At 44.5% G+C, this 27,789-nt stretch overlaps 1 protein-coding gene across 1 annotated transcript in view; it reads right to left on the reverse strand.

Annotated features, from left to right (window-relative positions):
• FBLN2 (fibulin 2) overlaps positions 1 to 19,557 on the reverse strand; it is an 86,591-nt gene extending 67,034 nt beyond the window's left edge. Inside the window, exons 1-2 of the mRNA XM_009889915.1 lie at positions 19,293 to 19,557; positions 11,672 to 13,133 (exon numbers count right to left, since the gene is read on the reverse strand). Coding sequence (XP_009888217.1) covers positions 11,672 to 13,010 — 1,339 coding nt within the window. The 5' untranslated portion in view covers positions 13,011 to 13,133; positions 19,293 to 19,557. The remainder of the gene's footprint in view (positions 1 to 11,671; positions 13,134 to 19,292) is intronic.
• Between the last annotated feature and the right edge of the window lie 8,232 nt (positions 19,558 to 27,789).

A 27,789-nucleotide genomic window follows, 5' to 3' on the forward strand; every position in this document is an offset into this window, starting at 1 on the left:
GCATGATAGCCAAATACTGACAGCATTTGGCAGAGTTGGTGGGTGGGTGTAAGGTTTTCCATGCCACCAAGCAGATAATGGATTGACCTAATACGCTTATCTAAAAGTCCTCCTCCTAGTCATTTCTCAGAATCATAAAAAAAAAAAAGACTCCTTAAAAACCATTAATATAGCTGAAAGTTTCCCATTCTGCTTGTTCAATGCAAAAGAGCTCTTTTAACCTCATGGAAAGAGGAAATGGAAATGACCGTTATATACACTAAGATCCATTTTCATTAAGAAGATATGTTTTAATTAATGCACTTCACTTTTTTATAACAAACTAGACAAGTTTGAACATGAGTCTTGTACAAAACCTGTCCTCCTCAAACACAATGCCTGTATGAGGCACACAAGGCTATCCGCTGTCCCTGCAAAGCCAGCTAGAGAAGATGACATGCTTTTCATTTCAGGGTTTGCTTTTCAGGAAATTCTGCTCCCCACCAAATCAAGGTTTGTGTTTCTGGAATTTCTTTTGCGTGTTCCATGTGCTATCGGCACACAGTAGGTTTGGTATTAAGTATAATAAATTCTATTTTACAAACCACTGACAGCAGAATAGAATTGTTTCCCAAGTCCCTGTAGAATGTCTCAATCAGAATATGAATACAAGAAGCGCTTTTGATGCTTCGCTTCATACAAGATATATAACTCTATAATATTAATCAATTTAACTTGTGCTCAGAAAATTATTCCAGTAAGTAGCACATACAATGTCTTTCAAAACTCCGACAGAAACTAACATATAAATAGCGAGAGGTGAGAAGAAAAGGAAACTGAAGTATAGCCAGATGTTCTTGTTGCAAGAGCTCATTCATTTTCTTCTCAATTCTGTTCCCTGCATGCAAGCCAGCTCCAGTCAAACTCGAGCTCCCCTGCTCCAAACACAGCTGATGTTGTTGCTCCCAATGAATGTAAGGCGGAGGTGAGTGCTATTACAGCTCAATGCCAGACTGTAGCCCTCACACAGTGCTATTGACCTTACTACTAAAAAAATACACCAAAAGCACCTCGGTGACACAGTAAGACCAGAATATATTGCGTAAAATTGGCTTAAAATGTCTTAGACTATGTATGATATCCATGGCAAATGCCATTTTTTTTCCCTTCTGGTACTCTTCTGTGCCTTTTTGACAGTCCTCCCTGATGATCCTGTAGTGAGCACTTACTTGCCTTTTCAGTTTATTTGGGTTTTGGTAACTTGTTGACTTCGCTACCACCGAGGCACCTCTTCCTCCATTTCTTTCCTGTAGCTTTTCCAGAAAAGTTCCTGCACCAGTCCCCAATGCCTGGTGGCCAACACCTGGCTGAAAAGTCCCTTTGCTGGGCCACAAAGACCCCGTGTCGGGCTGCAAAGTGCTCATGCTGGGCTGCAGCCACCCACAGCCACTGCAGCACTCAGGGGCTGCCACTCCATCTCCAACCTGCAGCTATCAGCATGCCCCAGAGTGCTGACTTCAGGAGAAAGGACACATTTCCTTAATTGTAAAGTCACAAAAGTTGGCTCCTCCAGGCCTATGGGGAAGGGGAGGAGGAGACACACAGCAAACAAGAAGGGGGAAAATCCACAATGAGGTCCAGCAACAGTCAAAAAAAGCAGGGAAGGCAAAGGTGCAGCAGAGATGGCTAATGCAGGAGAGAAGATGCAAATTCTTCTTCTTGATATAGAATTTCATACAAAATAAAGCTTATCCTAAGCACTTCACATATCCTTGAGACATACGCATGTGCCCAGTTCAAATAACCTTGCTGGAAAGGTGTACAACACTGTGTACAAACCTGGTACTTGTGTGGCGCAGGTCACGGGAGATGCAAGCACTAAGTTGCCCTACGAATGGTAACAGTAAGGCCACCAGGTTTCATTGGATGATTTTCGTTATTTTTAAGATGTCTACTACACACAGAGCAACAGTCCACAAAAGCACCAACTTTCATAACATCTTTTAAAACTTACTGATGCAAACCCTCCCCTTTCATGCAACTGTTTATACTGTTAAAAGGTTTTAAAGCCAGAGTTGTTGGAGCCATAAACATTTATTTTAGTACTTGGTAATTCAAAACTAGGGTCAAACAATTCAGGCCTTTCGAATGCAATCAGCATCCCGATGGTTCACAAAAGCAACCAGCACTCAGCAACGAGGAAGAAGGAATTATTGCTCTGTGTGTTTTTCCAAATTATTTCTTTTTTTGGGTATGAAGTTGCAGCCAGAATCGCACACAGCATGACCAGGCAAGGCAGCTGTGCACGCGTAGCCTCCGCATGCCGCCCACGCACCCCCGGTAGCCCGAACCCCCCTTGCTCCCCAGGCTGTCTGCAGGGAGCACCCACCTTAGCAACTGCTAGCACCTCATCAGGTACTCCATCACCATCAGTGCCTCCCAGTGATGGAGTAAAATCCAGTAATTCCACCAAGCAGTGAATAATTGCAGACCCAGAGGCTCCGTAATGTCACTGCTTACAAATTCACTCACGGCAATGCGCTTGGTGGGGTCACAGCCACTCCAAGTGCAGTGTCAGAGCAAACACGGGGGCTCCAGGGGGGGCCCTGCCCCCCCAGGCAAAGGCAGGAGAGGGAAAAACGTGCAATGGAGGTTTGCTGGTCCTAAAGATAGCACGCTTACTTTTTTCCCCCCGTCCCTCTCTCAGACTTTGGCTTAGCGCCAACACCACCAGTGCTTTGAGGTCTCAGTTTAGGACTTTTGGGGGGCTTTGGAAGAGATTTGGTCATCTCAGGCACAGCACAGAGACCGGGAACAGTCAATAAAACATAAAACCTGCTCACACATGAAGGTATCTTTATAAAATTCCAATTACTGCTGGCTTGTTACCTAAGAATCCCTAAGAGGTAAGAGGTACTGCTCGCTGTGAGGCCCAGGGTAATGAAATTACAAATCCTTTCATGAGTAAGCAGATGCTAGAAAGCTACGTTTATTTGGCCTACATATTTGAAACTGTTCAAAAGGTTATTGTCTCACTAAATTTGGATCAGAAATTGCTACTTATATTTGCCTTTCTCTAACAAGGAGCTATAGTCAGGGTCATTTGTAATTCCTCAGTGATCAATGAGAATACTACAAACACTACTGCAAAGAAGTCTCATTTAAATTCTGTTTTCTGAAGAAGTATCAAAAATGCATACAAAAAAAAAAAACCAAAAACTCTCAGATACATACTATAAATAACCAGCAAATGCAGTCCCCTTGAGAAACCTGGTGAGCCCAACAGCCTTGTCTTTTCAAGTGGTTAATTAATTTGTACAAGAAAATTCCCATCTTATTTCCATAGTTTGTTTCCACAATGTTTTAATTTCAGAACTGAGATCAAATATTCTTGTTGCAAACCACGAACTTTTCACAAATGATAATGTTTACCTCTACAAAATAGGCGTTGGGTTTCCAAAAGTATTTTGATGCCATCATAGGTTAGGTGTTCAATTCCAGCTGAATTTATTATTTCAACATATAAGACTTAAACTATCTTGGTAACTAAATCCCATGAAGTTAAGGATATCAGAAAACCTTAATCTGTGTTCAGTGTCACTGGGGAAAACCTGTCCCATGCAGATGTTGCCTTTTGGGCTTGTGCCAGCGCCAGCGGTGCCAGCTCCTCCAGGGCAGGATAGGCCACCGACACCGCAGACACACACTCCCCAGCCAGGTGTGAATGTTTCATCCTGTTTCACTTTTTCTTCAAACATTCCCTGCACCTCCCCTGAGTGCCAACACTTAACACAATGAATTTCCTTATAAAAAACCGTCCCAGCCAACTGCATGAGTAATAGTCCTTGTGCTGCAGCAAAAAGAACTCAGTGTATAAAATGCACTATCAGCGGATGGGAAATCTGACTACACCACATCATCGCACCAGATGCTGGGAAAAACCTTGCTCTTCAGCGTGTATTTAATGAAGGCAAGACTCGTAAGATCTGAAGGAACGCAGATGTTTGTCCCACCTTGTACTGCACATTGTACCTGCTTGCCACAGTTCCCAGTGATTCATAGCCCTATCCGTAAGATCACACTGAAGTGAAGAACCGTTATTTTCATTTTATGGGCAACTCAGGAAGACAGAGAGCCACCTTCTCAAACATCTCTAATTACTAGATTGGCAGGTACTGGGGTTTAAAAATAAAAGACCTCAAGACCTGAGCATTTCTGTAAGTTGTTTAGGCTCTTAAAAATCTGCATGCATCTGACTATCATGGGTTACGCAGATAGTTTTTAGTAAAGCGTGGCGCTGAAACTTGGCATTCTGCATACCAGGCTTGTGCTTGCATCACTTCACAGATCTTCACATCTTTAAGAAAAGATCCTCTAACCTATTTTCTCTAAAGATCATAAGCTCCTGGTTCAATATACAGCTACCACTTAAAATACTCTATTATAGAGTTAAGGACCAAAACATCACCATAAAAGCTGGACACAAAAGTGCTGCTAACCAGGAGCTCATGACCTTTGGTTAACATCTCCATTTTAGCAAGGAGATGTGCACAATGAATGGAAGAAGGTCTGCAGTGAGGAGGGCTTGGAGTCACCAGGGGGATTCTTGCAAAGAAAGAATAATGCTCCAGATTCAGAGCCCGCAGCTTTGAGAGGCGCGCTGACGCCCAGCCAGCTGGAACACCAGCAGCAGTGGTCTGACCCGTAGCAGTTCCCAAAACACAAACAGGCAAGCAGCCTTCATGCAGCAACATGTCCAGAGACATCATCTCGACACAAACACCACAACATTAACAGTGACCCCAAAAGTACGCTCCTGGGTAGGACAAGTCTGGACACTCCAAATTCAGCTGCTGCCTGCATGCCCGGGCCAGCAGGCCGGACCAGCCCTCCCGAGGTGTGCTCGTGTTCCTCACGGGGGACTATTTAAAGCACTTCATAGAGGCCTAACGTTGCATCCACTGCAAGGAGGAGCTTTGGAAACAGAAAGCCGGGCCACATCTGGCAGTCCAGTGCCTGGACATTTGGTACCTTTGGCTGCTGTTTATTTCAGAGTCTGCAAGTCATTAGCCTGAATGTAGTTCTCCATGTTGTTGGGGCAGGCTTTGGTTTCCCCTGCACCCTTTGCTCACAAATTCATGCCACAAGCAGTGGCACACACATACTCAAAATTACTGGTATTGTTAAAATGGAAAGCGCCAAGAGGGCCCATCCCAGCACAAGTGGTTCCCTTCATCTTGCTGTCCAACCTCAGCCCCTTCTTGTCCTTTTAGATATTGGAAGGAAAACAAATAAAAAGACAGGGATACACAACCGTGGTGACTACTGCACCTTGGGCGGGTTTCCTTCCAAATCTTGGGTGCAGAAGGGCAGCCCTAGCCATGCTTCATCCTGCAGTGCTCCACTCAAACACAAACTTGAAATGACAGGTCCCCTGTCAGCAGGGCCGGTTGGCGGTGGCCCAGCAGCCCAGACCTGCCAGCTGGCCCCAGGGAGGCCCTGCACAAGCTGCGCACAGCTTCACCGCCAGCCGGGACAGGAGAGCGGAGCGAGCCACGGGCACTGGGGTCACAGCTCTGGGGTGGGCAAGGGAAGGGGTCTAGGAAGAGCTTGTGCCTCTGAAGCCATGAGAGGATCAGGCCCTCACGTACCATATGTGATATTTATTAATTAGGAAAGAAATTGTTGCATTTTTTCTTTTTCCTCTGAAACTGCATCCAGCTACTTAGTAATGTATGAATGTCACTTTCGGCAGAACAGCTAGATCTATTTTGTGTTTCTCTTTTAAAATGCTTCTTAATTTTTTCGTATTTTATTCCTCCTCTTTCTGTAAGTATCCCACTCATGCTACCTTCCTCTGTAATCTTACACGGAACTCTAACTACCAAAGAGAAAACTGAACACTGTCACCTGGGGCTGTAACTCATGCTGAATCACGCGTACTGGCCCAGCGGCTTTTTCTCCCCGCACTCCACTCTCCCGAGGTTTATTTTTATTCCTCAGTTATCCTAGTTTGAGGGCTCAAAGCTGATTTCTTCTTCTTGCAAAGAGCACAGGGATGAAGTAGACAACACAGGACTAAGCCTGAGGTAATTCAAGTAAATGTGAAAGAACACTTCACCTGATACCAAAAAATACAAAGTAACTGCAGAGGTTTTGTTTCTGAAGCACAATCTACAGAATTCTCCCACCTCCAGTGCATTTTAGGGTGGCAGGAGGAGGGATGAAGAGTCAGTGTGCTCAGGGAAAGCCTTGCAAACCCTCACTGCCATTCTGCTTTATGGATCCCTTGTTTCCTGTTTGCTCTCAGTTAGGAAATTCAAGGCCATCTTTCTTCACGAGCCTCAATATCCACATGAAACATGCAGTAGATGGGATGTTTGAAACCTTAACTGCATCCGTAAAAGTTACACGAGGGCCTCCCAGTACCTCCTCTACCTGATCAGGATTCACATGCAATAAATGCCATTCTCGCATCCACTGATCTTGGCTCGCAAATATTTACTTGGTACAATTTACTTCAGTTGGAGAGCAATTATCCTTATCTCTAAAAATGACCATGATAAACTCATCCACAACTGGTGATTTTTTAAAGTGGAAAAATACCTCTATTCTGCAACACAATGGCTCCAGCTAGACACAAATTGCAATTCAGCCTGCCAAAACCAGAACGCAAATCATAAAACATTCACAATGAGGCTGCTTGCTACCTGAATTACATTTATACAAGGAACAGCACTCGACTGCCAGAGCACAGGGAAATGGAAGAAAAGTGGGAAAATCATAACAAAACGTGACAGTAAGATCTTTAAAGATGTTTTATTCAAGCCTCCCCTGTTCGGGGCATTTTTAGGATGAGGAAATAGGAAATAAAGATTAAAACTCTCTCTGTTTGTTGCTCTGGCAGTAAGTGACAGGATAAGATCAATGTTTGGAAAGAGACTTTATAAAGAGAATAGTTTTCATCAATCTCATCCCTTCCTTTGGTGAAAGTACTTAATTTCCACTTTTTCAGCTGAGTAATTACCTCTACTTTATACTTACAATTCCTTTAGGAATGGAGTAATTAGCATTTGCCATAGAAACTTCAATAGGTCTGTCCATTGCTGAAGAAAGTTGCTCTTTAGTCTAAATTCAGGACCTACGACAAGCGCACTCGCACACAGAGTGGAAGACAAATGTCTCCGCAGCAGGGAGCACTATGGGTGGCACAGAGCAGAGGGTGGCAGAGACCCCTGAGCAGCAGCAGCCCCCCCTGTCAGAGGCAGGAGAGCATTCACGGGGCTCACACAGCCCTGCAGAGCCGGTGCTGCCCTTCCCACCTTGCAAATGGACAAACCAGCTCCCCAAAGTCACCATTTCACCAGGGGGTTTGCAGCGGGGTTCATTTCTGTGACTACAGCAGCTCCCATGCGCTCCCTGCGGGCTGCGCTGCCCCGGAGAGCCACCAGTGCGGGCCTGGCCTCACACAGCACTCGGATAATCAGCAGAACGGCTGGTTTAGAAAAGCTCAGAGCAGCCAAAAAAGGAGAAGGGAAAAAATTCCCCAAACAAACGGCAATTCAGTGGAGTCCATGAGTGAAGATGCTTAATAGATCATCTTAGCTGGCTGATGCGAAATACAGTGCGGTATTACATCTCGTTGTACATGCTTGTGTCTAACAACAGCAGCTTTTTCCATGCAGGGTTATTTCCGTCCCCGGGCCGGGCACAGCTCAGCACATACCCCAGGGCAGCCTCCTCTCCCGGGGAACAACCCGCGCCTGAGCGAGAAGGGCAGCAGCACGTGCCAGCCTCACAGAGTCGTACTGAAACACAGACGAAAAACCAAGCGCAAAATGAGAAAGAGAATCGAAACACAAAATTAACCTTTCCTAAGCACCAAAGTACTCCACATTGTTTCCATCATTAGATTACATATGAGGCATCAGAGATTTGGGAGATGAAAACTCAGCTACATATAAAATCAAAGTGAGATACATAAAATATAAATAATGAAGCCAAGTTTTTAACCAAAGGCATCAGGGATCCAACCACAGCTGAGTTCTAATGCCAGGATATAATTAATTGGAAGAATAAACGCAGTAGCCACCTAACTTGGGCTGAATTTTTAGTGGCAGCAAAGGTTTTTGTGAAGCTGCCTATGATTTTCTAAACTCTGGAGAAAAAGAAAGACTACCAAAAAAAAATAGTATCTAGAATGTCCCTACAGTCACTAAAACGTATCTCTCGGTGACTCGGGTACCTAGATAGATTTTTGTTTCCAGAAAAAAAAGCAATTAAGATGAAATGTTAATAACCATATTGATGTTTTCAAGGAATGAAAAACCCCAAAATAAAGAAAATCCATCCGCATAGACAGACTGATGAGAAAACCAAGAAAATTCAATTAAGTGCAAAAACCCCAAACAATCCCCTAAGCCGGCCCTCTTCTCTGAGGCAGCCACTGCTGGAAAGGCATGGCCACTTCCATCCCCTCAAGCTACATCCATCTTCCCCACGCAGTGTGACCCTCTGCGATCACACAGCGTTCCCAGCGGCCAAATCACCCTCCCTCAGCTGTGAGCAGTGGCCTCTGCACCCCACAGCACCCTGTCCAACAAAATTTGTGCTTGCTGCTTCTGGGAGCCCACGGACAGGGCAGGGTGCAGCCAGCAGCCTGGGAGCACCTACTCGTTTTGGGACAGGAGCGACTCCATGCCTGCATGAGGGCTGGCTCTCATCGCACCCCAAAGAGCCGGACAGGACCTAAACACTGTTTAGGGGCCGCCCATGCACAGCCTTCGAAGGAAAAGCCCAACTGCACCCAGAGGTGCGGCACGACACCGCTGCAAGAGTGGCAGCCTCATGCGGAAACAGCAAAACAGCCTCGCAGGTTTTAAAGATTAGAGGATTGATGCAGTTTACATCATGCTCCTGGTTCTCGAGGGGAGAAAAGAATTTATTTGGCAATTTGGGTAGATTATGCCGTTTTATAGTTAGAAATACATGTACAAAATTTATGTTTTCATTCTATAGCTGAAGGCAAAACTAATTTTTCTTTCAAGTCTGACTATTATCTTCACTCACCCTCTATCACTGGCTCAGGAGTCACCAAAGAGAGAAAAGATGTATGTGTTTTATTATTTGAAACATATGGATCTACTCACATGAGTCACAATCACATCAATTAAAGCAACAACACCACAACAAGTGAAAATACAGCAGTGCCTAGGCATGAGTGCCGGCGCTATCCATGTCAAGAGAGATTCCTGATTTTTGGAGAAGGTTCTGTAGTTCCTTTATGGCCTGTAGACACCTGCTTCCACCAACTATTCCTAACGGGAATGCTGGAGCGGATAGGGCATGGGGGCTGCCTGGCCAGGCCCCACTTGCCAGCGGCTGCGGGGTGATGCTCATGGTGCAATGACAGTGGCACTCACTCCCAGGACGTGCAGCAAATCTGTGGGCCAAACAGACAACCAGCAGCCTCAGAGCCGCATTGTCTACAGCCAGAGAGTGCTGTGCTCCCCAGCGCTACTTTCTTTCATTTCTACTTCTCTAATATTTAAAGGAATTTATATGTATATATGTACATATCTCAGCTAAGGCAAAAATGGCATCCAGTGATTTTCAAGCCCGTTTCTGTAGGCCAGGCAATTCATGCCCAACATGACATCCACCACATTTTGCTCCTATCCAACAGGCATTGCAACCTAATCCAGCCCCCAAGCAGACCTGTCTCAGCCAAGCAGTTCCCAGGAATCACAGACTGGAAATCACCCAAGAAGACTCTACAATGTAGTAGTTAGGTCTGCTGCTAAACACTTTCACCCCAATGGGCTTCCTTAACACCTCTCATTGAAAATTTCAGGACAGTCCACCCATCTTTCCTTTTTGAGAGAGAAAAAAAGGCAATTTAATTTTAAATAGATTTCTTTTCAAGCTACATCAGAAAACAGGTTACTGCATATTAGTCCTAACTCAGACCCAGATATTATGGATGCACAGCTCCGATCAGATTTTGTGGTAGGCTGCAAGAAATATAAGGGAAGAGCTCTGCACTTAAGCTGCGTGGTAATACCAAAATCTGACTACAATGAACTCAGTGCACCATGTAGACAGATGGTTTTTGGCACTTGCATTTGCACAGAGCAGATGAAGATGTTCTGGACAGATCCTCTCATTCAGGTTACACAACCTGGAAGGGTGGAGTCAGTTCACTGCTTCCCTAGGATAATCAGCCAGCTACCCCTGTTTGATTCATCCTTCCCATAACAAAAGGAGCTAGAAGTAAAATACAACAGGCATCCGTGAAGAGAAGGTGGCATAGAGCAGTAAGGCTTGGAGCACATTAACTATCTATTAAATCACTTTTGAAAGCCTATGCTTCCTAATGGCATCGCTCTGGATGGTACATGCGCTCAGCTAACACCTTCTCATTTCAAGGCAGTGCGTTCAAACACTGCTGCCTGGTTTACTCCTACAATGCAGTGAGGTTCTTCAGGTAAGACTGGTTTCTAGAGCATTGTTTTGGTGAAATCAAGAAGTCAAGGTCTGGCTCAGACTATAGCTGCTATCACTAATTGTGAGGTCAACATTTACAATAAAAACGTAAGTGGAAACGAAAGAAAAAGGCTGCCATGTCCATTCACAGACCTCATACATCTTTTGTTTGGCAAACAGTCATGAGTTGCTGTTTGTGTTGGGACCTAGAATCTCAGCCCCAAATCTGCTTTCCTCCTATCACCCTTAAACTTCATGAGTTGGCAGCTCAAGATGTGTAGGGGCTACCTAGATAACGTGGGAAGAAATATCACTGTCTAGGGAGTAATCAGTATTCTCTGCTCAGACTGCAAGTATTATACATCTGAGTCTCATGAGAACATTTTGTGCCACATCTTGAAAAAGGAGATATTCCTCTTGATTTGATGAAAAATGAATTGGCAATATGAGCTGTGTATGTGCTAATTTATAGCGATGAAGTTTGCATTCATTACAGTAATGAGCACTGCATAAAGCATATAATCAACATTCACTGCAGATGTCAAGAGGAATCCAGAGGCAAAGAGGAAATACGTACACTTGCCACAGTTGATCATAAACTTCCAGCCCCCAAAAAACACAAAGCAAAAGGCAGTCCTTCTTCTCCCTACTAGTCCTCAGGGGTATTTGAGTGTATCTATCAAGTTCTTCTACTAATGAGCTTAGACAGCCTTTCAACCATAGGATAAATATTACAACAAGTGCTGTAAATATTTTTGTAGTAGAAGCACAACTGTTTCACTTCCTCCCCAGCAAAACACAAAAGCTACAAATGTGATTACATTCAGTTGGTAACTGGAGGATCCAAGCAGATAACTAATTAAATCCTGTTGTGTAGAGTAAGATGTTTCTCTAACATCACATAAGACATTAAAAGAAAGTAATGGAAGGAAAAGGATGGAGTTTAACAAATCATCATCTGAAATAAAGTTAAAATACCAGAAAACACCAGCCACAGCCTGCAAAATCAAAGCAAGGCAGGCAATAGTGAAATGGTAACTATTATGTCAAATGAAACACAAACCATCTTGTGAAAGAGATGAAAGAAGGTAACTGGAGGTTTGCTTGATTTCATGCCCATGAGGAGCAGTAAGAAGAACAGTGGATATGCACCACCATTATTATGAGTAAATGCTCTCTACACATCTACACTGGAAGTAGTTCTTACCTTCTGGTAACCTGGGGTTAGCGTGAATAGAGTTGGGGTCCCCATCTTCCTCGGGATGGTAACGATAAAGCGTCTGTGACTGCTTTTGCGATGACTGACTATGGTCTTCCTTTAGAGCAACAGGAGGAGAGGTTGTTGCACTGAACTTTACCTTGGGGAAAGCATTTCCCTCGTGTGTTTCATGGGAAGATTTTAACCAACTCGGCTCAGTTAAATTCACCTCTTTAAAGCCTACATACATGTTGTTCCCTAGCTCTTCTTTTCTGGCATGCTTTTTTATTTTAGAGTGAGGGCCTCTTTCTTGCTCATGCCTCTCTTTGTCCCCTTGCTTCCCCTTTGGTCTCCTCTCTAATTCCTCCAGGTGTTCGGGTGTCTCAGTGGTGGCTGTTGTGTGCTCCGGAGGAGCACTGGTGGTTACTGGTGCTTCCTTATGTGTCACTTGCTGGAACGATGCTGTAGTGGTGCGAGGCACCCTCTTTCGCTCACTTCTTTCTGTGGCACTGCGAACCTCAGAAGGGACAATAGCCACTGGTGTGGTGAGTGGCGCAGCCGTTTCCTCGGTGTATGGATCGGCCGGAGCCAAAGCTGAAGGAGCGATGCTGGCTGGGAGGTAGTCATAATCCTCGTTTTGCTCTTGGCTGATGCTCTCTTGCTCTAGGTGAGACGAATAACTCCTGTATTTTTTTGGAGACTCCACCTGGGTGTTGTCTCCTTCTGGTGCCTCCTGGTCGTAGCTGTACGGATCATCATAGTGCCTCTCTGGTTCGCTATCTTCAGTGTCTATCGGACTGGCAGTGTTTAAGGCAAACGCGTTACAGTCTGGAAGCTGGTAGCACATCAGCTCACCACCAGCGTTTGGACAATGGCAAACCTTGCAGGGGGGCATGTGGAAGGTGTGCCCCGCTACGTACTTCTGGCCCTCGTGGAGGCAACCTATCCTCCCGCACTGAGGACACCCATCAGCTGGCACCACCGCATCAATGCAGTTTGGGGGCAGCTCTGGGCACAGCATGAACTGGCAGCTAATCTTGCCTCCTCCTTTAGGGCACGAGCATTCAGTGCTTCCGAAGTCCACAAAGTAAGACTGCCCTTCGGGTACTTTGCCGTTGATAAAGCCCACGTTGACGCAGTCGTAGTACTGGTAGCCTTCGCACGTGCAGCCGTGCTGCAGACATGTGGCACAGCACTCGCCAGGCTCCAGCACGTCCTCGATGCAGTTGTCCAGGGGCTGGCACTCCGCGCCTGTGCAGTCCCTCTGTGCACGGGAAATGCCGGTCCACAGCAGCACAAGGAGGATGGCATTCCAACAGCTCAGCTGCCAGCTCTGGTACCTATCCATAGTCTTCCCAAAGAAATATAGCTTCAGTCCAAACTTGCACTTTTAATGGGTTTTTTTCCTAGAAGGCTGTAGATTCGGCTCCAAATCTGCAGTGTTTTCCTGAGTTACCTTTTCTCATAGATCCTAGAGTTATGAAAGAAAACTCTGTTAAAGACTATACTCAGCACATATCCTGTTAAACATTAGAGGTCTTTAAAAGTTGGGACAAAATCCAACATCTGGAAACCTAAGTACGAAATTAATCATAATGTCTTCCAAGCATTGTAGGCACTATGTTTGGAGTTGCATGCTTTCCCCCACCCCCGTTCTGAAAAAGAAAGAAAGAAGGAAAGAAAAAGAAAGAAAAAAAGTTGTGACCGTTCTTTTTTGAATCTGTTCGCAAAATGTACATATATTTCAATAAAAAGAAGTCCTTTATACTTCAATGGCTTTTTGTTAATCTTTCTAGCTAAAAAGAGCAAGATTTTTTGGCAGATAAGAAGTAAATACACAGTTCTTCCTCTGCAGATGTAAGTTTAAGATAACTGCTCTTTATGATTTAATTACAAAGACCCAAACCTTACAGATCTTTCTTAGACAAAACTTAGCCTTGAGACGTGAGAATTTGTCTGTATGCATGTTAACTCAAAATAAGAAGAGTTTTCTTCTGCCTCCTCCCCTCACTTAGCAATCTTTTGCACTTCAGTCTTCGGCATTAACAGTCATTTTTTTGCCCCAGCAGCGCTAAAATAGAACTTCTTTGTATATTGCGGTTACTGTGTGGTTAAACATCCTATTAGCTATCCTGTAATACATATTAGAGGCCGGATCCTCAGCTCACAGAAGTTGGCACAGCTCCACAGCAGGCCTGTAGCGCACAGAGGGATCGACTCTGACTTCACTGGAGTTACAACTGTATATGCAGTGGAGGTTTACACCAACCGAGGATATGCCACCATTAGCAACCACTTCTTTTATTTTTGACACCACCACGAACACTTTATAGTGAATTACTACACTATGAACAGAATACATATATAAAAAAAATATATATAAATGAATTGGCATAATAACACTTTGTTAAAATGGATCGAGGAAAAGTTGTTTGCTTTTTAATTACTAAACCCCCTTTGCCATAGAAAAGTTTAAGAGTTAAAGTAAATCTGCTGTTGTGCTTTATATCAAAAGCATCCTCAAAAGGCCACACAATAACAGGGAAAAGTAGCTAAAACAGAAAAACGTTTGCCTATAGAATTTTATAGAATTAGCGATCTGATTATTTTTCCAGAACCCCTCCCATCGTCAAAAATATAAAGACCCTAAAACATTTATCTAGGGGGTAAAATGTAGTCACATCACCAAGAACAATAAACCACACACGCAACAGGAATCCGGCCAGAAAATTCATTCAGAAAGATTACTTCTCCCATTCAAACTGGGCTTCCAACAAGTCAGCTTCGGCACTGCTGGAAAGCGGCCAGGCTGTGGGAAAAGCGTGCCTGTTCTGATAAGATATGGACAAACTGTGCTAAGAATTTCCACAGTTCTGCCCTGGAATTTGAATTACTTCAGTACGTTGTACAGAGATATAATTCTTACAAATGTAGGTTTTCTACTACTAATTTGAGTATATTAGTTGAGTGTGCTAAAGGATATTGAAGGAAAAATAAAAATGTGAGAAAGTATAATAATGGCTTGGAAGAATCTCACTTTTTCACAACTGCTCTCAAAACTAAGATATTTCATATGAAGGAGAATTTTCAATATGTGATGATGAAATTAATGCTTCAGAATCCGGCCTGGGAATTAATAATTTATCCTACTTTCAGCAGCTTTTCCAGGTAATCCAAATGTGTAATTATTACATAGCCTTAGCTGGGAAATAAATAAAGGAAGGGCAATTAAAGATAAGCTGCTTCCATAAGGGTCCCCCAGCAGGATTTTGTCACCATCCCCTCCCATTGGTACCTGCTGGCTTTAATGCTTCAGCGCGGGTAAGTCCCTTGGTCACACTGTGTGCTTGCCAGAGCACTGCTGGTGGCAGCTGAGCGCAGCTCTGCCCTCCCCTATGCCTCCCTCTCCCCGACCAGTGCCTCCAGGCTCCGAAAGCCCCGGGACCCCGATATGGGGCGTCTGGGTGTCACAGCCCCAGGTTTGGCCAGCCTCCGTGTGCACGAAGGTAGGGCACAGCAGTGCCTTGGTAATCAGCACCTGCGGGGCATGTAAAGGGCAAGGGTGTGTGCGTCGCCCACTGTATATCCAAACAGCAGCCGCCCACAGTCACCTACTGCTGTCTGGTGCAGCACAGCCCGTCGGGTAAACGTGACAACGGGAGGAAGACACCCCGTGAACGGTGTTTCCCTGCCCTGCTTGTGCATTCAGGTTTCCCAAAACAAGCACTCACTTTGCAGGCATAAACTTGAACTCCCCCCGAATTACCTCGTATCCTGAAGCGAGAAGCAGAAAGCCAGCCGTATCAGCACGCCTAGTTCAAGCACAGCTGAGAGTTTATCATGGGACAGTCCTGTTTTCGTGAAAGAAGCTGCTAAACTGCCCTCCCCTGTACGGATACATCCTCCCCTCCTCATCTGCACCCCCTTTCTGTCCAAGGGTTTGTTTGTTTGTCCAGGTCCCCTCCGGTTTTTCCTCTGTTCCTCTCCTTGCTCCCTTAGCTCTCACCCACGGAGAGGCCCGCAGAGCTCCCAGCCCCTCTCCCGCAGCAAGCCCTGTCCCTGCTTCCCACTTCTCGTGCTTTCTGCTCAGTGCCTTATCAGTCCCTCTGTACCCTTTCTCTTTTGATCATTTCCTCATCCCTCAACATGTGGCTTCTCAAGCTACCAACCTCAAACCGATAAGGCTGAAATCCTTATAAACCCTTTTTCTGTCGATAACACCACAATCTTCCCTATCCTCAGGCTCACTTCCCTTCATCAGAGGCACCTTGTTTCTGGTGTAATGATTCCAACAGAAGTATCTCTTTTTATTCCTTTAAACCATTACATTTTCCCTGCGCTTTCTCCATCTGTTCCCCACACCCATCACTCCCCCACCCCATAAACTTGAGTATCAAAGAAACAGTCTCTACTTCAGGCGCAGAGAAAAACAACTTTGAGTGAAGCGCACAGACACGACTATTGAGCCCCACTGAGAAAACGCATCCCTCCAAACAGAGCGTGTGTGCTCTTGCCAGCCCACGCAGCTGATGTGCAACTGCCTCTGGATCTATGCCCTTCCCCAGTGCTGAAACGATGCTCTGGAGACAGCAGCTAATTATTTGGTAATGGCATCAAAAGCTGGAGCTGGGAAATAAAGGTGTCTATACCGAGAGGGTAAAAAATGCACTCTCTCTAGAGGACAGGGGAGTTTAATATCAATAGATATTACTGCAATAATTTGTTTCCATTAACTATTTTAATGCTTTCTTTAATGTCCTTTTGCACCACTGGGACAATACTCAAGGGCTTCACCTAAATGAGAATCAGGTCTTTTTACTCTCAACTCTGTCCTTCCCCCACTCTTATCAATGTCATTGACTCTTGCTGCTCAATTGGGTGGGACGTCACAACAAATTAAGCCCTGCACACCTAAAACAAAAGTCTTTCAAAGTCTCTGTTGAAAGCTTTGCAGAGCTCTACAGCAAGATAAGCCAGTGTCACCCCAGTCCTCGTGCATTGCTTCATGACCCAGAAGGCTTCAATTTATGTCCTTTGTGGAGTTTCCTAGCCTGCTGTGCTGCATATCCCACTCTCCTTCGGTTCAAGTGCTAACCCTGTTGGCTTCACTGGGGTCGTACTGGGCCACCATTAAAGTATCTGTTGCCAGTCGTGTGCACACAGTGCGTCCTGAGAAAGCGTGAGTGCCCCTGCACGGGAGGGCCAATGCTCTGGATCGGGACTAAGTCCCCCAAAGTCAGCAGAAGCAAACCTGTGAGGTAAATCAGCAGTAAACAGAGGATGTTCAGACCACAAAGGAGTTCCTTATTCCTCAATTCCTTCTTTAAAAATTATTCCTAGGGAAGGCAAAGCAAAGTCACCTTATGGAAAACCAGCTTAAGAAAGTAAGAGTCCAAATGAACATGAACTACAGGCAAACATCTTCATGGAAAAGGAAATGAGAACGCTTCACATTGCAGATGAAACCAGTACCTGTATGACAGGACACCCAAGGCGAACAGCAGCAACCATCAAAATGATAGCTACCACTGGCTGAAAACCATCATATTCCTGTCTCCTGGCAGGGGAAGTGGGTAGAACAAAACAAGATTTCAAAATGCTTAGTTCAGTTCAATTTGGGGCCCAAAAGTTATAAATTCTGACATTTTTGCAAAACAATATACTCAGAGTGTTTTACTTCAATCAAAGCCATAACACAAAGTCGAAAGGAAGAATGTTGACTTGATTAAAACAGTTCAGCTGTATTACTTGAAAATGTTGATGAAACCAGTGTGTTCCCACAGAAGATCTGCACATTTTAAATGTGCAACTTCTTTAAATTAAGGGGAGTATTTTATGGGGAGATTCTTTTTCCAGATGGTTTTGTTTCAGTACTGAACCAGAAAGCTTATTATAGGTAAGCAGAGGTGACAAGAGGCACCTTCCTTCAAAGACTTCACATGAACACCATCTTTCTGGGTGAAGGCTGCCCCAGAAACAGCAGAATAACTGCAGAAGGTGTGCATGTGTGGAAGAGATACTGCAGGATCAAGAGCATTCTTTCAAATGTTCACTGAGTAAAAAGCGTCAGCCATTTATAAACAAAAAGCCATAAATAGAATAAACTCAGCCCACTGCAGAGGACAACACCTGCACGAGAACGCACTGACTTCCAGCTTTGAAGATGTACCTGCAATTTAACCAGCTGCAGATCCCTGCAAACAGGTTTAGATGGAACAATTCTTTCTCCATTCTACCTCGCAATTCCTCACTAAACTGCTCTTTGCAAGAATAGTAAAAATAGAAATGCTGTTTTGATATACATCTCCTTTTGAACAGTGTGCCGAGCCAGATGCAAGCCTGATGTGGAAGCAGAAGGCGGCAGACAGCCGTGTGATCCTCCTGCGTCAGGTACTGGGAGCACAGTCCCTGCTGGGGGCAACGGCGGGGGTTAGTCACTTGGTTTGTCCATTAACCTACACCCGGGTTTCACGCATACAAAGAAAGAAGTCTGCCTCTGCACTAAGCTGTTGGAAAGCAAACGCAGCAGTGGCGCTCACCACCTGTGCACAAAGCAACCCACAGAGCTGCTATGAACCACTCTCCTGGTCTCCCAGTGCTACCCAGTCCGAACTGGCTCTCCGGGCTCAGGCTGTACGTGACCAGGGACCAAACACAGCCCTAGGCTGTAATGCTGCATCTCTACCACGTTGGCGAAAGCATTGCAAAAAGCACAGTAGTAGGCTGAAGTGCATGTGCACACCCATGCTGGACAACAAGGCTAACATATTTCACCAGTCTGCGTATTTTAGCACTTCTCCCCAGCCAGACCTCTCTGGTCTGCTGCGGCTGCCAGCAGCTCTTAAATGGCTGTGGTCACAGTTTAGACTAAGGGAGGAAGAAGGGAGGGGACGGAAGGAAATATCAATTTAAAAACAAGCCCTTTTAAATGCAAGAGAAAATGGAAATTTGTGAGAGATCTTTCTTGTATGACAAACACAAAACCCCTAAGCCCAGTAACTCCTGACTGGGCTGTGCCAGCCAGTGGATTAGCTTTTCCTTTCACACCCTCTCAATCCGGAAACTTGTGATCTCACCGACCGCTGGAAGGGATTGATGGTGGCTGCTCCCAGCCCATCTCGCTAGCAGAGGTAACTCAAGTGCTATTCGCCAGACAGATGAATGAAAAGTGGAGAAGGGTTTCCTTTACTGCTCTTACGCAATACGCAGTGCACGGAGCCAGTCATTTCTGCCTGCTAATTAATGGAATTGGAGATGAGCTCAAGCCAGCCTTCTCATTAGGGGCACCTGGGTAGGGGAGAAAGGGAAGAGAGGCAGGATAAACCCCAGTGTAAATCCAAATTCAAAGAGCTGTTTTTTCTTATCGAAAGTAAAGCACGAGATGCTTAGTCACTTCAGTGTTGTCAACACTCCAGTTCTTGGCAAAATCAGCCTGTTTTCAGAAGTCATAGCTTTTGCAGGCGGTTTTCCTCAGCTTTATTTTCAATAAGAAATCGGTTACTGTTAACCCGCTTTTCATGGAAAAGCTTAAAAAATGGACATCTGGGAGTCTGGAGGATCATTATTTAATTCAACAGAGAACTCAAGAGCGGGACAAGCAAGGAGCAAGCAGCACAGGATCAAAACTCACGCGGTTTCCCACGAGCGGCTCGGATAAGACCTCCCTTCCCAGCAGAAGCGCCTCCGGACAGAGATGCTCCCGAAGCTCTCCAGGACATTCCCCACGCTCAAATCCAAACAGGAACCTGACACGCTGCAGTAATGGAAAAGCATCACCCAAGGTATTTCAGCTGACGCAGCCAAGCATTAGCAATAGTGACCAGGCAGCTCTGGGACGTATTCTTCCAGAATGTGCAGCTTTTGAAGCCATTTTTGAAGTCCTGGAGAGTGCAGGCAGACTTTTTCCAAGTGAATGACAGGGCAGAGCTGAGGAGGGGAGAATCATGTCTTGGGTCTATGGTGTCAGTGCTGCCCTCTCCCCAGACCAGCCCAAAACATCAGGGCAGGTACTTGGCTCACTGAAGACTGAAATTCTGTGTCATTGGGAGTCACCACTGCAGCGGATCCAAAGTGACTCAGTGGGAGGATGGCAGCTGCAGAGGAGCGAGAGAGAAACGACTCACATGGGGGAAAGGAGGCGAACAGAAACACTGTCCCGCCCAGTGCATGTGGCTGGTCCTCGTCCCAGCTCTGGCATGCCGGCAATGGAGAGTGCAGCAAAGGGGCTGTGCGTGGCCGGGGGACTAGAGCAGCCGAAATATGCCAAGTGCACTGCCACGCAGGCTGAGAAACCAACTAAGATTCCGTTTCCCTCAGGACTATGCAAGTGCAGTGTCCATGCACAGGAGGCTCAGCGTGTACTTGCAGCCTGGCCAGGGTCATGCCGCTCTGCTGCAGAAGGAGCCTATATCTTTCTTTTTAGTGAAAATAAATGCGTTTGTTATTGATATACTTTTTTTTTTTTTTTCATCACCAAGTTTCAGGTGACTATATATGCACCTCAAAAACACAATTAAATAATCCAGCTACTTCCACGACAGCCAAAAAAATCTGGGAAAAGATTAAAGCAAACTCAGCAACAGCCATTCAAAAACATTTCCCAAGGCACAGCCAACAAAAACTTGTCAAAGCTCATAAGTTATGAACTAATTTGCACAGAGAGAGCTCTTTTGGCAGCAGGCAGGCAGAGCGTGTCCCTCAGCGCCGCAGCACCTCGAGCAGCCGCACACACTTGGAGACAGCCTCAGGAGATGTGGCAGCACAGCTCCAGTGACGGCCCTGCCCCAGGTGCCATCACCAGCACCGGTTCCATGCTCTGGGCTCAGATGAACACTGCAAATACCAGAAGCTGCTCTGATGAGTGAAGGAAAGAATTTTTTCTCATTTACTTAAAGTGCTGCACTCCTCCCTTTGCTCTCAGGAAGAAAACTAATCCCTAGTTTCCGTGATGCTCCCCATTATTTAGACATTTTTTCGTGGGAAAGCATAACTCACTCAAGCAGACCAAAACTCTGTACAGTCTCATAACCATGCTCCTCAAAAAGCGCCCTTTCAAGGTGCCAGATTATGTTTCTCTCTCTCCTCCTTTCTTTCCCACCCCTTCCCCGTGTTTCACAGAGCTCACGTATTATCAGGGCTGCTGCTGCCTCTCACCAAGGAAAAAAACAGCTGCAACCTCAAGGACAGGGGCATGCAAAATCTCAGCATCTCATTTCCACTCCCTCTGCAATCCCCTCTCCCCATTTCTTCTTTCCTCAATGAAACGTCTATGATGCTACTTAGAACTTTCTGTAAGCAACAGAATCAAGCTCTGGGTTGGTTTGTTTTCTTAATCCAGCCTTCTTTTACACATAAGTCCTGCCAGCGCTTTGAACTCCACTGCCCAAAGCAGTGACCATCAGTAACACAGGTCTTCTCCATCTGTTGGGAAGCACGTTGGTTGGACCATCTGGGCACTAAAGAGAAGCACATCTGGATACTACCTACCTATTTCAGGCAGCACTTTTGGAACAGCTGAAAATGAAGATTTCCCCACCCTAAAACACAAATTAGACAAAATAAAGCCTACTATTAACTGACAGCTTAGCAAGTGGCCTTTCCTGCCCCGTGCACTGCCATGTGCCAATTTGGAAATAATTAACAACTGTTTTCATTGAGGGAAGCCTGAATGGAACTGCAACAGAGTTTTCCACAGCCTACCTGTGAGGCAAAACTGCTCCCCAGCCAGAGGAACGGCGGTTCCTCCAACGCCTGGACTTCACCCTCAGGACAGAAGAATTTGATTTGAGACTCTCCAGAGTAACTCAGAGGGGTTTGCTTCAGTCTGCCAATTAATTCCAAATGAGTGTCAAAACAAAATGTCAATACAGTAATTTTGTAGTAAATAATTTTTCAGTAAATGTGTCCTGGCCTTGTCATTGTCATGATTAATAGTGAAATGCTATCTGCTGATGAGGTGAAAAAAAAATGTATTTTACAGTGAACATTTTACAGTCTCTTACTAATTTGGTTCACAGTTTCTCCATGACTTTCATACAGAGCTCTGTCACTGTACCTCTTTTGCTCCACAACACATACAGTTGCTGTCTACAATCAGGATTTCCCTAGGAGTAGGCTGTGAATCTTGACGTGTTCCCCTCAAAAGGCACAATGATTTTTCACAACGTAGAGAAAACCTCACAAGGACCGAAGATCAAACTCTTCTGCTTTACAAATCAACAGGATCCAAATCTGTCCCTCAAGAGAGTAAATGTGCTCTCAGTAACCAACTGTAGCAACAAACCCATTCCTTTCATTAGCAGCACTCTGCTCCGCAGCTGAGAAAATACATCTTTCGCTCTCCCAGCTGCAGAACGCACCTAGCTGAGACTAGCATGACAATAGGTGAACTTCTGCGCACCCGCTGTCCTGGCTGTGCTCTGGCTCTTAAACAACACTTCGAGACAGCACACAAGGCCATTGTTGTCATTGATCCATACAGAGAAGGCATTCTCTGCCCTGTTCCTCTGGGTTAAGTCTGGGGGGAAAAACTGGAGCAGGAAGACACCGTATCTGGTGGATAAAATCCTAGCTCAGATCTACCCATCACAAGCACACCATAGCTCCAGCTCATACTTCAAGGAAATACCACTGTCTTGTGTCACTGGCATTGAATTTTCTTCATCACAGTACATGTTCTCAAAATTTTTCATTTACAACATTTTCAGCCCTCTGTGTAGCCCTGAGCATGTAATTACTGCTGGAATCATCCCAGATTTAATAGTTCCGCCCCCAACAGTGATCCTGAAAGTTTGCTATGCTCCAACCCGAACAGGCAATCTTCCTGTTAGAAGGAAGGGACAAGAATAAGCAGTGCAAGAAGAAACAACTCTCCTGACCACTACTGCTACCTGTAAGGCTTGTCTGGAGTAAGCCTGCCATGAACCAAAATCTTCGAGCTTCACTGCAGGACAGGTTGCGTAGGACCTCTACTGCCAGTTCTGTGCCTGAACCTGCACACAAGAACCATGGATACAGGATGAAATGGACATGTAAAAAATACAAGGGTGGATGCATCTCCTAACAGAAACCGGTACCAGTATCACTAAATAGTCATCTCCTTTTCTCTGCTACCGCGCAACCCCATTTCTTGGTTTCCCAATCCTGTGGTTTTCTAGAAGCCATGAAGGAGCTGAGGCTTAGAAATCAACTCCACGAAGATAGGCTGGGTTAAGGATCCAGCATTGTAACTTTGTACTGAAAAGCGTTCAGCTAATTAATCCGGTTGAGTATCTGCCCAGATTGTCTTTGGTATGGAGAAGAGGAACTCAGATTTATTTCAGCACTCACATACATGTCCTCTCTCCACCCACGCCACGAGACAATGGACTGCAGACAGAGCATATCTGTAGTAAGTGGATTGGATGTACCATGAGGCATATTGCCAATTATAAATTAATGAAGTCCAGAAAAAGCAACAATGATCATTTCTCAGGAACAGTTCCCTCTCGTATGGTGACAAAAGAAATCCCGTATCAGGGTTATTACATATACCAATTAAATTCTTCAGCTAAAGCAAAAAATTATTATTTTAATGGAGGAGAAACTAGAACATTCGGTTAAAATGTTCTCACAGAAATGTTAATTACCACAGGCATTAAACAAACGGAAATCAAAGCCTACCATTTGTTGAGCACTTTGAAAAGTTTTAATGCAAAAAATGTGCTGGAAAGAAACCTTCAATTTTTCCTCATGAATGAAAGCAAATCCCTGTAAATGAAGCTACATCTATCACGCTGCTAATCAGTCAGCAGCCGCAGATGTAATCCATCAATCAAAACCGTTACTGCACAAACTTTCCATAAAAGATAATGGAATTAATTTGGTTTGTTGGATACCGAAATGTGAAAAGATGCCTGCTCTGCTATTTCCTCTCAGAGCCTATCATTCAGAGACAACAATAATGCCAGATGTAACTAATACAAGTTACCCCTGCAATACCTCCCATCTCCCCCCCGTGTTTATTCTTTGCTGATCCTCAAAGACTGTGAAGAATTGTGGTAGAGAAGGCGAGAGCTGCTCTGTGACTCCCAGTTTGGGAAAGTAAACTGTCCTGAGCCTCACTGGCTGGGCATGAGGCTGGGGAAGGCTTTGCTTCTCGCAGGCCAGCAAGGCCTTGAGGTGATGGGACAAGCGGGTTGGGGTCCTGCACACCCGGCACACACACGCTGCCTGGGACCTTTTATTGTATCTATCTGCTGTACCACACAGTTATACGAACTAAACTTGACGCTGACCAGGAAGCTGTCTAGCTCCTACGGACAGATTCAGTACTTTGCCAGAGAGGATCCCAGTGCATTGTGCTTTGAGTCCTGTTTATCCTTCAAAAGATGCCAAGGGCAGTAATGCTACCTCATTTACTGAAGATTAATATCTAGAGAAGTGTTTCAGAGGAGGCATCGTACTACACGTTGGAGAAAGTCTGGTTCATTTCTTCAGTGATGAGACCTGTTCCCTTCTGGGCAGCAAATTCATTTATAATCAACCTGAAATAGATTTAAAGCTTTATAGAGGCCGTCATAAAATGAAGGCACTAACTGGTACCTTGAAACTCATAAAAACAAAATAGCTAGTATTAATTTAGGCTGGAAGAGTTGGGGGTGTTCAGCCTGGAGAAAAGAAGGCTCTGGGGAGACCTTATAGCAGCTTTCCAGTATCTGAAGGGGCCTACAAGAAGGCTGGAGAGGTACCTTTTACAAAGGCATGTAATTATGCGACGATGGGGAATGGCTTCAAACTGGAAGACGAGGAGGGGGAATGGCTTCAAACTGGAAGAGGGGAGATTTAGACTAGGTATCAGGAAGAAATTCTCTACAGGTGAGCCCCTGGCCCAGGCTGCCCAGAGAAGCTGTGGCTGCCCCATCCCTGGAGGTGTTCAAGGCCAGGTTGGACAGGGCTTGGAGCAACCTGGGCTGGGGGGAGGTGTCCCTGCCCAGGGCAGGGGGGTGGAACTGGATGACCTTTAAGGTCCCTTCCAACCTAAACCATTCTGTGATTCTATGAATTCTTGCTGCCAGATTTCAACATAAACAGATATAGAAACATAAATACACATATCTCTTGTACTCCCCTGGCACGTTTTTGCTCTCCAAGGAAGGTGAAAGTAACACACAACCCTTTTGTCTGCTGCACATGTGGAACCCCAGATCCTGAACTCCTCCCATTGATTTCAGTAGCTTTGGACCAGATCCAAATTGTCCTAAGCGTAACCTTGATTTGGTGGATAATTTCCCAGAGACAGGAGAAATGTTTTTTTTCTGTATATTGTATGGAATCTCAAACTGACATACTCAGCAATCACAGAGATAGTTGGCTATATGTCTAAATACATTTACACAACTTCTACCCTCAGATGTACGCGTGCAGTTCTTGTGTTCATAATGATTTGTGGTTCTGTACCATATTTACCCTACAAACCAGAATGATATTAGAAGAGCAAGTCTTGCTTACTTTGTAAGTTATACAGTACATTTTCTGTTACCACAGGAAACTAGTATGGTCTGCTGTGTAAATATGCAACCCATACTCTTGAAAATTTTAAGTTATTGATCATCAACAAATACAAGTAAACCCATGATAACTTGCAACTAAAGGCAGAACATTCAAAATTAGAAATCTCAGCAATCCAGAAACACTGACACTACAAAATTTGGCTTTATTCTAATGGGGAACATACTATGTTTTTTAAGATATCTAACAAAATGGAAATTTTACTTAAACTGCTGCGGAGAAGAGAAGAGGTCTCATCACTGAAGAAACCAACCAGACTTCTCCAACATTTATAAGAAAAAGGTAGCTCTTTTCAAGTATACTGAAAAGTATTCTCATATAAAATTTTGGGGAATTGAAAAAAAAAATATCTATATTGTCACATAAAATTTGGGGGAGTTGAAAACATTGATGTATACTTTGCTTTTCATGTCAGACCACACCCAGGTATTCCACCGATGCTGAAGAGAGAACCCAGAGCAATCAACTGATGAGAGCGCTATCTTTGTGTTAAATCACATACATGCAGGTACTCCCACTAACATAAAATGCTGATTGAATATATTTGATATTGTACCTTATAAAGGTGCATATAATTTAAACAAGAAGAATACTTCTTTTCCTTTCACAACATCTTGGTTTTGTTGAACACATTAATGAAACAGTAAATTAAGTCTGATTTTCATTACAATGAACAATACTCCAAGAAGGTGGCATTGACTAGTGAGCACAGTTTGTTTGGTCTTGGTACATTAAAATACATACATATATATATACACATTTTGGTCAATTTTCTCCTGGAAGGGAAGGAAGCTGTTTTATTTTCCAGATGAAGAAATCCTACAACTGTAAAGATGATTTATGCAACAGGAAAGAAATCATTAATACAACGGAAGAAGAATGAGCTGATACTCCCTCCCTCCACGCTCGTTATACACAGTCCAGCCCATGACAGGCAAGAAAAATTAAGATGACAAAGTCACTTGATATGCAAAAGGTAAAGTCTCCCAAAATCACAGGACATTTGGTATTAAAAAAAAAACAACCAAACAACAAAAACCCAACAAACCAAACAAACAAAAACCAACCAACCAACCAACCAAACCACCAAGGAAAGTAAACCCAAATGATTAGGACCACATCATATCCTTCACAGTGAAAGGAGAGGTATTCCTGCTTTCCAATCTACTCTCAAAGTCCTCCGTTAGTGCTTCCACGAATGCAGCCTCTGAGGCTGGGCTAACGTGCAGCCGTCCGGCAGAAAGAGGCACCTGCAGAGAGCCTTCCTGTGGCACGACCTTGCCTCACCCCAGAATGATTTTAACCACTCTGGCAGCCCAGTCAGAAGTTCACACCCAGCTGACTGATTTTGGAGGCTGGGAGAGGGAAGACTACCACCAGATTTCCAGTAATATAAGGGTACTACGACTTTGCAGAATCCCTTCTAAAACCAAGTCGCTGATACAGTGATGTTGGGTATTCAAAGTACAAAGAACAGGAACAGAACAAAGGGAACCATCACAGGTTCAGTTTAACTTTAGTTTTCCAGAAGTTACCTCACTGATGAAGCTTCCTCTACAGTCAGTGGAGAGGTGGGTAAAACTTCAGAGGGCAACCAATATCACTGATAATCTGTTTTAGGATGGATGGATTGCCCCCTAGACGTGAGCTTGTCTTTATGCACCATACAGGGGAGCTTGCATGATTATTTACCTTATTTTCAGGTACATAAAGCTGAAGAGCCTGTGATTTTTCAATTTGCAAAGAAGAACTCTGTGGGGAATATGAATAAAATTTATAGAATTGTAAGAAAGACAGATAAAAGGAAAGGGATATTCATTCACCAAATGTGGACCACAGAAGTGCAAAGGCCAACAAGGAGAAAGCAGTCATTCCCCAGGAGGCCAACTGGAAGAATCACAGCAGAGCTCTGAAAAATGATGGATTCCAACATCCTAGCAGTTCCTGGTCATTTAGAAGAAAGAAGGAAAGAGATGCAGCTTCTCACAATTCTGCCAATCCTGTTTGACTTGGAAGACTAACTTTTACAGAGGATGCAAGATGGCCATCACGATGGACATGTTCCACTTGGTTCTGTAGGGTTAGCTACATTATCATTTGACACGATAACGACTGTCAGGATCTCGGTCTTCATTGTTTCCACGCTATTCTTAGAGAGCCAAAGCTCTATAAATCAAATAAAGGAGAACTCTATTGCATGGAGACAAGATGAAGACATAGCCAATCTGTCTGATTATAAATGTAACGTACTCTTGTTATACACAGACTACTGTCAGTATATACTGACCGTGTTATATTATATACTGATCATTGCCTTCCAACACCTGATATATAAGATTTCCCATTTGGGACATTTAACCAAAATAAATGTTCACCCTTAAAATAATGTTAAGCAATGACTGTCTACATTACCTTCCAATGCATACTACCACCTCAGCCTAGGGGCACTGGTTTTCCTTCAGTAGAGGATTTCAAGTTGTTTGACTCTACCCTGTTTATTTTACACAAATGCTATTCCTTTCTTACAGATGGATATGATCTGTTGAAGACTTGGAACATTTTATCCCATAGCAAAACTC

This window comes from Charadrius vociferus, unplaced genomic scaffold, assembly GCF_000708025.1.
Source record: "Charadrius vociferus isolate BGI_N301 unplaced genomic scaffold, ASM70802v2 scaffold67, whole genome shotgun sequence".
Lineage (NCBI taxonomy): Eukaryota > Metazoa > Chordata > Aves > Charadriiformes > Charadriidae > Charadrius > Charadrius vociferus.